Consider the following 12,387-nt stretch of genomic DNA (forward strand, 5'->3'; position numbering starts at 1 on the left):
ATCGGCAACAAAACCTAAGATATTGTTTATATTAGGCTGACCAAGCTTGCAGAGTTTAGGGCAACGGAAGCTAACTCAACTAGGTGGTCAGATCAGACTTATTATGAATAAGCAAGTATATAAAGCATCAAAATGAGTTGCACTCATAATATTCTAGCCCATGCTATTTAGATTACTGACATTTAGGGTTTAGTATTCTTCTTCTACTATTTTATGGTCCTAATTTAATATTATTATATATAAAAATATATACTTAATGCCAATTTAAATCGGGTGACATTATTTACACTAGTAAAATATCATTATCGGTAGCCATATTGAATGTAGAAGGTTTATTTATTTATTTGTTTTTTAAAATGTTTTTAAATCTGAGCCGTATGGTAACCGGCCGGTAACTAAACCTAAAGAAGTTGGATGCGAAATGTGAAAGAAAAGTGTGGTCGTAGATCTCAAATCTACGCTGCATGCCAAATTGCGAATCGGCCTCTTGAGTCTTGACTGTAATCAAACGTGACCAATCGGAGGAGGAATTTCTGCCAAAGTCATGGAAGCTGCATTTGATCTCATCTCATCTTCTCATATATTTATATATATAGTCACAGTCACAGACCAGGTCTTGCCAACGCTTGAGTGTATTACCAAACCATTGAACATTTCTTCTACTACTTTCGCTCCGTCCTCACCTAATATGTTCACATTTGTCTAATTATCAATATTTTTTTGTTGTTCATTTACCTTGACTGTAATCCTATTGGGCTTCTTAAAATACCAATTTGTACAAGAGGTGTTGTCATTGTTGTACTTTCAATTTGTTTCAGTTTGATCCCCCGGGGATTGTATTATCATGGCACTGTTTTATTTTGGTTTTAATCGAGCCCCTTTTCAAATATGGGTTTGCTTTTCTTGTCGCCATTATTGTGGAGTATTTAAACCCTCCCAGTCCCTGCAACCACCCTCTTTACAAAAGTCAAACTCGCCAAGCCCACCACTACAGCGAAACATCTTCTTGTTTGTATATATTTTTCTTTTTTCGTACGCATGTTTTTTTAATTCATTGAGCGACAGCGACGGCTATCGTCTGATTTAGCAGCGAATTCTCAAGCATGCGTAATGCCGACCTGGTCAGAAAGATACCACCGTTCACAAGGTGTACTCAATTTCAAACTAGTTGTTTCTCGCCCGAACTGCCCCCATCTAAATATTCAACCGCAGCAGCCATAACGTATATGCTTCCATCATTCTAATAGAATTTCAACTTTTCAGGTGTTCTTCTACTATGGGTTTCTCTGTTTTTCTCTCTTGTCGACCTTAATTTGCATGATTTGATCCTAGTTTGGTTGGTTTCTTTTTCTTCATTTTGTTGCATAGTTATTGGAGCTTTTTGCTATATGTACTTGTATGTAAATTATTAATTTCCCAGTGTTAAAATCCATTAATTCTTATTTTTGGAATTCAATTGCTCAAGTTCTTTTACCTGTTTCCTGTTAACAGTTGGTTCCCAGTGTTGGGTACTAATAGAAATTTGAGTGTTCTGGCGTTCTGTGCGCTATCTGGATGTATCCGTCAAGAGCTTGGACGTATGGACTGCTTATTGCTGCATGGTTTTGTTGGTCTTCACTGCTTATTGGAGCACAGAATTCCACTGCAGGGAATGGCATTACCAGTCCCGTGGAAGGTGAATTTTGTTTTTGTTTTTTTTTTGTTTTAGTTTATGATTCACATGCTTCTTTTGGCAATCACACTCTTTGAGGGGATGCTTGTTTAGAGGTCTCTCACTCTGCATGGAGCCGTGCTTTATTTATTTATGAATCCTATAGCAAGTGATCCTCTAGTTACTGCACATATCAAACTTTTGAGTAGTGATGCATATGTCTTTTTTTCCCCTCCAGCGTTTGAGCTGTAGTTATTATTGGAGTGTGCATGCTCAAACTTGGTTCTGCTAACAATATTGATAGATCCTCTAGTTACTGCACATATCAAATTTTTGAGTAGTGATGCATATGTCTTTTTTTCCCCTCCAGCGTTTGAGCTGTAGTTATTATTGGAGTGTGCATGCTTAAACTTGGTTCTGCTAACAATATATATATATATAAAATAACTTTGCTTTCGTTTAATGCGGAAACCCTGATGGTAGAATTAGAAAAACATGAGGACCAGCATAGCTTATGAACTTTTTAAATGTTTATGTTGATGAAATCATCATTAACATTTGTATTAATTTGCAGTGACAGCATTGCGGGCCATCAGGAAAAGTTTGATAGATCCAAATAAGAATCTGAGTAATTGGGATCGAGGAGACCCATGTACATCAAATTGGACAGGGGTTATCTGCCACAATGATACATTAGAGGATGGTTATCTACATGTTGACCGATTGTATGATTTTAACCTTTCTTTCTGTCAAGAAGCATTATTGACGTGAATAATGTTCCATATTTCCTTTCACTTAAAATAATTTTTCTTTCTTTATTTCTTTTGTCCCCCTTGCATGATGAGATGTATATTATTCCACTTCTATATCTACTCATATTAGTTGGTGCCAGGGAACAAACTTCCTTAACTCCGTAGTCCGTTTAAGATTAAAGAAAATGGTGGCTGTATTCATGTTGTTGGGACTGCATGTAATCTATTAGCCACAAGTATCCCGATTTTGCTAGAAAATATCACTAACATGTCTTAATGAATTTGAAAATCTGTCTCCATGATCTTTTCATATGTACAGAACTAATCATTTGTTATATTATTTATTGCCTACAGACTCGTTAGTTAAATTATGCCTAGCATTATATACTATTTATGCTAGACAAAAGTCCAAATATAAGATTATCAAACTTTGATAAAACTTGGCCTTAATTGCATGTGGGTGTTTCCATTGAAGAACTGGCATTGGTGCTTAATTTTCCTTCGGATCTCTTCTCTGCAGGCAACTAATAAGAATGAACTTGTCGGGACAATTATCACCGGAGCTTGGCCGCTTGTTGAATATGACAATATTGTAAGGCAAAGCATTTCTAAAAGCCACTTTTTGTGTGACAAAAATCTTTATCTGCATCAAAGTTTTCAGTTGCCTCTTTTACTCGATATTTTGGTACATTGTTATTTTCCAGCCTGTGATGGCATTTGATTTACTTTATCCTACTGATACATATTTTTCTCTACCTGTTCTGTTGAAGGGACTTTATGTGGAACAAAATAAGTGGGAGTATACCAAAGGAGATAGGCAATATCAAATCTTTGCTACTTTTGTAAGTTGACCAGTTTTTTCTGTTGGATAGATTGGATAGCCAATATTTTTATCAGATGATTACATGCTTATACCATTAAAAAATGAAGAAATGTGACTTGTTCATGCATTTTAAAGCGTTTGATTGTAAATTATATAGGTGTTGTTCCTTGTGTGTGAAGTAATTTACTTTATATGTTGGCATTGTTCTGAATACTTGGTATTTTGATATTGTAGAGCTGCAGCAAATTTTCTTTGTCTCTAATTCCATATGTAATATTTCGTGTTTTCAGGCTTCTGAATGGAAACCAATTAACAGGTCCCTTACCTGAAGAGCTAGGTCATCTTCCAAAGTTGGACAGAATACAAATTGACCAGAACCACATATCAGGACCAATACCCACATCATTTCAATACCTGAGCCTAACAAAGCACTTGTGAGTGTGTTTTTGATGTTATATTGTCTAAAATCAATTCTACAATGATTAACCCTTTTACTTCTCCTTTTTTTTTTTTTTTTGTACTTTTGTTTTCTTTTTTCTCTTTTGCCTCTTGTGAACAGTCACATGAACAACAATTCGATTAGCGGGCAGATCCCACCTGAGCTATCCAGATTACCGAATCTTGTTCACTTGTAAGTCAGTAATTAGTCACATTCTTATATATTTTATAATCAGTCATATATCAGAACAATCTCTGAGATTCGTGACTATCGTCAACTCTGCATGTGCAGCCTTCTTGATAATAACAATTTATCAGGGTCTCTTCCAGCAAACTTCTCCGAACTGCCAAATTTACTTATACTGTATGGTTTCTGCTTTCATGGAACATAATACATTTATGTTTATCATGTAAATGCCATGATATTTAAAATAAACGAATTGTTGTCTTTTGCTTATCTCTAACAAGTTAATAATTTCTAAATTTTCCTTTTCCTACACTGTAATGTTACGTAAATACTCTTGTCAAGTTTCTTAATGCTTTTGTTTTTATTTCTTTTTGCAGTCAACTTGATAACAATAACTTTGATGGGACTTCAATTCCAACTTCTTATAGCAAGATGTCTAAGTTGCTGAAGTTGTAAGTGCATATTATTATTCAATTTCTGTTGCTAGGTTTCAACGTAAAGGCAGAGCAAGTTGCTAGCCTTGAAGTAATGACAGAAGAAGCTATATTGTCAAGAACAACGTATAAATTGGTCAAATATCAATTGAAAAGGAAGAGGCAATGCTATCTTAATGTAATATTTCACATCACTTAATGTAATCTGTTCGAGTCTTAAAGAGGCAATGCTATCTTAATCAACTATCACAAACCTTTCATGTTCCTAGAAGCTTTATATCCTTGTGAGATGGCAGCCAAGAAGTACGCGTATTCACATGTCCATGTGAAGATTGAATATTTGTGTTTTGGTTGACTTTGTCAGGAGCCTTAGGAACTGCAGCTTGCAAGGACCAATTCCTGATTTGAGCCAAATACCAAACCTTTATTATTTGTAAGTTGCTGTATTTTGTTTTCCTTTTTATAAAGAAATTTCTCTTTATTTTTTCAAAGACAATTTCGCTAGATACGCATACTTTTTTTTCATAAATATTTTATTTTGTATAAATTTCAGAGACCTCAGTTCAAATCAGCTAAGTGGATCCATACCTGCGAATAGGCTCGCTAAGAATATCACGGCTATGTAAGATTCTCCATCTCCTGAATGACATGTCAGCTAAGTGGACGTCTCTCAGTTTTCAAAGATAATTTACATCAGCACTTCCCTTGAATTTTGAAATCTACTATTTGAATAATATGCTCAGCTATTTATCCAACAACAATCTTAGTGGACCAATTCCCGACAACTTTTCAAGTCTTTCTCGTCTTCAGATACTGTGAGTCTCCCACATACTCTTTCATCATATTGTGTTATATTTCCAGGGTTCAATGCTACTGTAAATTGCTTCAAATTTATCTAACTTCAAGTTTCCAATGACTAGTTAATATCGACCACTGTCTTAAACGGTTAATACTATAAATGGCTTTATTTGGAAAATTATTCTCCATTGCAGGTCAATTGCGAACAATTCATTGAATGGCTCCATTCCCTCCACCATTTGGCAAAATAAGACTTTGAACTCGACGGAAAGCCTTATAGTGTAAGACCGGGTTGACACTGACTCTTTTTTGTGTGCAAGGCTTTCAATCTTCTAAGCTCTGGTTTGTGGCACTTTGATATTGCAGGGAATTGCAGAATAATGGTTTTGTGAATATTACAGGCAGCACTGATCTACCTCAGAATGTCTCTGTCTGGTTTGGTTCTATACTTGCTCCCCAATTTATATGTTCCAATTTTTCTTATAGAACTTCAAGTGTAATGGAATGCATCTTCAAAATAATGTGACTACTTGGTAAAAGAGTCTGGACGTGCTCTTTTCAATTTTTGTTTGTGAGGTGTAACAGACATAGCACATTGATATAATGATAAGGTCACACGTTTTCATTGTTTATTTCCAGGCTTCAAGGGAACCCCTTTTGCTCAAACACCAACCTAGCCAACCAAACCCTGTATTGTGGATCTGAAAGTGAGGATCGATATAACGGTCAGGGACCAACAAATGACGCTTTGAACTGTCCAGGATGCCCACCCCCTTATGAACATCCCCCTACATCTCCTCAAAATTGTTCATGTGCTGCCCCTCTGTTTGTTGGATATCGATTGAAAAGTCCTGGATTCTCAGATTTTCGTCCGTACGTAAATATGTTTGAGCAGTACATGACATCTGGTCTTGAGATATTACCTTATCAGCTGTATCTTGATACATTTGCATGGGAAAGTGGACCTCGACTGAGAATGTTCTTGAAGCTCTTTCCAGATGCATTTGATATCAACAATTCATTTACCTTCAATCGGAGGGAGGTTCGGCGAATCATGGACAAATTCACAACATGGAGTATTCCTGATAGTGACCTATTTGGACCTTACGAACTTATGAACTTCACTCTATCGTCCGTTTATATAGATGGTTTGTCTCGAAACCTTATCTAATGTAGTTTGCGACAGAGCTTTGTTGAAGTTAGAATTAATGCTTATTTACCAGTTGAAGGATCTACAACTTTTATCTCTAATTTTTTTAACGTATACCTTGAAATCCTTTATACTTGATACATAAACTTAGGCATGTGGCATTATTCTCTGTTATTGTGGTGTGCATACTGGTGTTTGTGTATGTATAAAGCTTTCCTTTTCTTGTCACCCTGAGTAACAAGTGGCATGTGTCTGTGCATGGAACATTTAAACGGAGTTAGCCTTTTCTTGTGCTGCCAAATAATTGTTGAAGATAGGCTTGATCTAGGCAGTTCAGTGATGCTATGTTAAGTGGTATAACAGATACAGTTGCACTACCATGATCCAGCTCACAAGTGAATGACCGCAATGCTCAGTTCAAGATGATTTTTAATTTTCTGGAATATTAAGTTGTGTTTTATATTGACCAAGAAGGCAACTTCAAATTCAAACCATATGGCACTTATGACTTGATCCTGCACATAGATGAACTATGCCTCAGTTATATCTTACTTTCTTGCATGTATTCATATATGAGATAGATATTGTTGATTGTTTTGATTTTATGTATGCTCATACTTTTCAATAATGTCACAGTGGTTGCCAAATCTCCTGGGTCTACTTTAAGCAAAGGCGCATTGGCTGGCATAATATTGGGGACCATTGCAGGTGCAGTTACATTGTCTGCAATTGTTTCTCTTCTGATACTGAGAAAGCATACCAAGAAGCACCATGCAGTTTCGAAAAGACGTCGTTGTGAGTATCTTATGTTTATGATTTTAGGACATTTAGAGAGATGTGTCATGATTTTTCACGGTGCTTGTAATTGTTTCTATTCTATATTCTGATTAGGCCTGTTGATTGGGACAAGCTCAGCCCGAGGTACAAAGGCCTCAGCTGGCCCCAAATGGTCAATATCTCAGCCCTATCTGAGCTAATGCTGTTGGGCTAGTTTCAGCCAAGTTTGACAGGCCTGTGTATGAAAACATCATGGAAAGATGAGAGAGTTCAATGAAAAGTTCCATAAGACTTGGGTTGCATATTAGCACAACCCATCTCTAAGTTGAAGAACAACCAGTTATCCACTATGTTAACATTGTTGACTTATAGGATGCTATATATATATATGCATATATATGCACACACATATAAAATACAATTTTCTGATAATTTGAACTAGGCTAAATTCAGCTGACTTGAGCACATCCTGAGCTCATTTTAAACCTAAATTCAGCCTACAATCTGTGAACAAGCTCAGCCAGCCAAATTTTAAGTGAAGCTTGGCCAAATGTCTTCTAGGCTTCAAGCTCTCTCAGCTAATTGAGTGTCTTGATCATGATATCGCTATAGATTTTAATGTTTTAGTTTTTAGTTATTGGTCAACGTTAAATTACGATTTGTCCCAAAAGCTTAAACTAATAGGAATAGGTAAATTTAATCATTTAATCAAACACTTTAACACTCTCCCTCACGTGGGGGCTCAAACTCTCTTTTAATAGGTGATGCCCAACACGTGAAATAATTAATTTAAATGGGGATGATTTGACAGAGTTTAGGACCTTTGACTCTAATAACATGCTAAATCACCATTTGTCCTAAAAGCTTAAACTAATAGGAAGAGGTAAATTTAATAATTTAATCAACACTTTAACAGTCAAAAACAAAAGATGTCTAAATGCTTTATATTATTTTGTACAATGATTAAGCGCTTCTATCTGAAATATCTCAAAATTTGGAAGTATGAATGGGAAGATAGACAGCATAATGGCATTGCTTATTTTTAAAAACATACGCACATCATCTTTATATGTAACATTTATCACTATGCCTTTCATTATTAACATTGGACCTAATGTGCAGTGTCTAGGGCCTCAATGAAAATTGATGGTGTGAAAGATTTCACTTATGGAGAAATGGCTCTTGCTACAAACAATTTTAACATCTCGACTCAGGTTGGCCAAGGAGGGTATGGAAAGGTTTATAAAGGCATTCTGGCTGATGGTACAGTTGTGGCTATAAAACGTGCACAAGAGGGATCCTTACAAGGTGAAAAGGAGTTCTTAACAGAGATAGAACTGTTGTCAAGGTTACATCATCGAAACCTAGTGTCTTTGATTGGATATTGTGATGAAGAAGGTGAACAGGTGCTTTTTCTTATCCTAATTCAATATATGGAAAAGGAAAATAAATAGAAGATTGGATTATTCATCAATCTTATTGCTTAATAGATGAAGAGATGGTTCCTATCAACTTAGGAAGTTGCTTCCATAAAGACCAAAGATTATGAATGCTGTAAGAGCAAGAAAATTGCAGATGTAATACCACATATGTATATCTGCTTTGAATAATAGCGAGCAATAGAAGAAATCAAACTCAATCTAAAGACATTACATATGAGGCGCAGATTGGTTTATTAATAATGAAAAAGCATATAGTTCTTCATAAATTAAGGATTATTTGATTCTAAAATTGCATAAAAACTTAAATGCCTCCTTTCACAATGAACTTGGGAGAATACAGTTCTTCGTTTCCTTTTTTTTATTTATTTATTTTTATGAGCAGTACTTTTCTCCTGCAAAATAATTTGACTTTCATGCCAAGGATCGGTTTTTCTTGCTCTTTATTGCTGACTTTTATCTTGGAAATTTTGCGTGAGAAAAGCTTCATGTGAGTAACGTTGTGCGTGCAGATGTTGGTTTATGAGTTTATGCCAAATGGTACTCTAAGGGATCAGCTTTCTGGTACACCTCCTACTAATCCTTTAAGTTTTTCCTTTTATTGATCTCACTGTAGATTTTTTTTTTTCTGAGTGTTCTTCATTGCATATGAATGCAAATAAAAAACTGTGATCTATACTTTTCCACAGTACACTTCCTTCCCCAATTTCTACATTCCTTTCTAATGAGTGTACTGGTGGTTTATGTATGCAATAATACAGCCAAGTCTAAAGAACCTATGAGTTTTGATATGAGATTGGGAATTTCCCTGGGATCAGCTAAGGGCATCCTCTACTTACATACAGAAGCTAATCCTCCGATATTTCATCGAGATATCAAGGCTAGCAACATATTATTGGACTCTAACTATACGGCAAAAGTTGCTGATTTTGGACTTTCACGACTTGCCCCAGTTCCTATTGAAGGGGTTGTGCCTGCTCATGTGTCAACTGTTGTGAAGGGGACTCCTGTAAGACTCTTATACCTGATATTGCCTAAAAGAATATATATATATATACAATTTTTTTTTCTTTCTATTTTTAAAATAAAAGAAATGAAACTCAGACTCCATGAAATGGACCTAACAGTATGTTTTAGGAGATGCAAGTAACTGATGTAATTCTTTATGTTAACCTTGCAGGGTTACCTAGATCCGGAATACTTCTTAACTCATCAATTGACCGACAAAAGTGATGTTTATAGTCTTGGTGTTGTATTTCTAGAACTCCTCACTGGGATGCAACCAATCTCACATGGCAAAAACATTGTTAGAGAGGTAAAACCTCATGGACTTGTTTGCCTTGAATTCAGCAGGAGCTCGCCTCCCATTAAGATGAGCCAAAATAGGAACTCTTTGCATGCAGCCAATATCTTTATAACATTTTAAGATCACTTTGTCATATTATTCATATATTCTTTATACATTGGCTGAAATTTTGTCATCCATTTCAGGTTAATGTTGCGCATCAATCTGGTATGATCTTTGGGATTATTGATGGGCGAATGGGTTCTTATCCTTCTGACTGTGTGGTGAAATTCTTGAGTTTGGCCCTCAAGTGTTGCCAAGATGAGACAGATGCACGGCCTTCAATGGCGGAGGTGGTCCGAGAACTTGAAAATATATGGGTTATGATGCCCGATTCTGACATCAGAAAGGCAGATCCCATGGTCGCCGATGTTGTAAAGGATATGACTCCGCCATCATCATCCTCCAATGTGAAGAATCCTTTTGTGTCGATGGATTTATCAGGCAGCAACCTTGATAGTGGAGTCGTCCCAACCATCACGCCTAGATAGAAACACATTTGGCGATAATTGGTTGATTTTGCTGTTTCCTGGAAACTTTGAATTGAATTTTTCCTTATGATCTTGGTTTATGATTTTGTGTATAATCTCTCACTCTCATTTGTTACACTTTCTTTTTTGTGTAGCCTTTATAGTTATAACTGTAGATTATGACAGTGTTGCTATAAAAATTAAGATTGTACTTTAAAGTAGACGAGAATTATTGATTTGATAGCGTTGCTTATTATTGGTTTCCTTATAGGTGTCAGCCTTGGGAGTTAGGATCATCACTGGCCAAATTTGGTTATTGATTTAGAGTAGTATTATTTCACATCGCTGATATGACAGTCTCAATGAATCAATCATTGGATTAGTTATCGTAAAAAATGAGTAATGCTACCATGCATATGTGACAATTCTAATTAACTCTTAGATCAAAAATTAAAAATTAAAAAAAATTCAATGGTTTGATGGGATTGCCATTTAAACATTTTGGAGTACTTGTGGAATAAAAATATGGTATATAACATTTATGTAGAAAATCATATCTCTTTTGAATTATCTGAATATTTATCTTTCAACACTTCAAAAAGTTATTCATGCATTGGATGAGTAGTGCTCAAGAGTAATTGATCTTTTTAGAGTAATAGTGAATAGCTAGTGCATTTTTTGGGGTTATAAATAATATCAAAATAACCTAATAATACCATGTGATGCTCCGCTAGCACTTTTGTGGGATATGTTACATGCATGTCTATTTTCAATTTCTAATGAGAAGCTAATAATGAGAGAACCATTATTATGAGAGTGCTTATAATACACCTTCATCTCACTAGGAGTAATGTTATATACTACACCTCCATCTCACTGATTAATATGACAGTACTTATCAATTCTTAGAACAACCTTGTTAAAAAAGAAAAAAGAAAGAAAGAATAAAATATTACGTATCACTAAAATATCACACAAAATTAACATGACAATGTCTAATAACCATTGAATATTTAAAAAAACTAAAAACAAAATGGTTGATTCATGGCTATAGCCTATAAAATAAAATATCTGTGAAATGTTTGTGTACCATATAACATTATTATTATTAATAATAATAATAATAATAATAATAATAATGAGTGACATTAACCCAATAAAATGGGAATAAAGTACATGTCATTTCTCTTCCCCGCACAGGAAGTTGAATATATATATTTACTAAATGGCAATTTTTTTTATTACTGTGCATTTTCCTACAACCAACAACAACAGGAAGGGGAAGCAGTGGCGGAGCCACGTTGCCCCTTGGGGGTGCCACGGCACCCCCACGGATTTTAAATTTATTTATTATTATTTTTTTTTTGGTTTTAACCCACGGCACCCTCAAAATAAAAAATAAAGAAAAAAAAAATCTTTTTACAAAAAATTCTATTCTTTTTACCCTCAAAATTCTTTTTTGTTTTAACTTACAGCACCTTCAAAAATTTGTTTTAACCCACGGCACCCTCAAAAAATTTTAGACAATTTTTTTTTTTTTTTTTTTTTTGAATTTTTATCTTTTTGATATAATTTCGACATGTTACATTTTTAATATATTAATTTGAGCACATATTTATGAACTTTTATAGATTTTTTTGTAATGTATATATTGTGTGAATTACCAAATTTTTAGGGTAAAGAAAATTTTTAAGACGCAAAAAAAATTTAGTGTCACATCCAATATAAAATGACCGACTCCACCACCTATAGTGGAGGACTTCTTTCGTGAGGCACGAAACAGTGGAGGACTTCTTTCGTGCATATACTTTTCACAGTCCTCTTTCGTGCATATCCTTTTCACAGGGGTAGTGGAGGACTTCTTTTTTAAAAGTCATGTCCAATACGATTATTGCAGTAAAAGATAATTTCAAGAAATGAGTGATAACAGGAGACCAATGCCACTCACTTTTATTCTATTCACATACCAACACAACTTGTCAAACAAGGGAATGAAATGTGTGTATATAATTGGTTCACTTTCCGTGCATATCCTTTTCACAGGGGTAGTGGAGGACTTCTTTTTTAAAAGTCATGTCCAATACGATTATTGCAGTAAAAGATAATTTCAAGAAATGAGTGAT

General features: G+C 34.9%; 1 protein-coding gene across 4 annotated transcripts; it reads left to right on the forward strand.

Annotated features, from left to right (window-relative positions):
• The first annotated feature begins 417 nt into the window (after positions 1–417).
• Positions 418–10,485, forward strand: LOC132163199 (putative LRR receptor-like serine/threonine-protein kinase At1g06840). Of its 4 annotated transcripts, none has more exons than XM_059573396.2 (21): positions 418–613; positions 1,492–1,675; positions 2,226–2,376; positions 2,924–2,995; positions 3,174–3,245; positions 3,517–3,660; positions 3,786–3,857; positions 3,957–4,028; positions 4,229–4,303; positions 4,650–4,718; positions 4,839–4,907; positions 5,029–5,100; positions 5,278–5,364; positions 5,450–5,518; positions 5,723–6,231; positions 6,870–7,028; positions 8,133–8,416; positions 8,962–9,013; positions 9,211–9,458; positions 9,630–9,764; positions 9,941–10,485. In XM_059573396.2, the coding sequence occupies exons 2-21, from the start codon at positions 1,555–1,557 to the stop codon at positions 10,283–10,285; spliced, it is 2,877 nt and encodes a 958-aa protein (XP_059429379.1). In that variant the 5' UTR covers positions 418–613; positions 1,492–1,554; the 3' UTR covers positions 10,286–10,485. The 4 variants fall into 4 exon arrangements, with proteins under 4 accessions (XP_059429379.1, XP_059429377.1, XP_059429381.1 ...); XM_059573394.2 differs by lacking the exon at positions 418–613 and adding an exon at positions 1,130–1,263; XM_059573398.2 differs by lacking the exon at positions 418–613 and adding an exon at positions 1,149–1,222.
• The last annotated feature ends 1,902 nt before the right edge of the window (positions 10,486–12,387 follow it).

Source organism: Corylus avellana, chromosome 8, assembly GCF_965113065.1.
Source record: "Corylus avellana chromosome 8, dhCorAvel1.hap1.2, whole genome shotgun sequence".
NCBI lineage: Eukaryota > Viridiplantae > Streptophyta > Magnoliopsida > Fagales > Betulaceae > Corylus > Corylus avellana.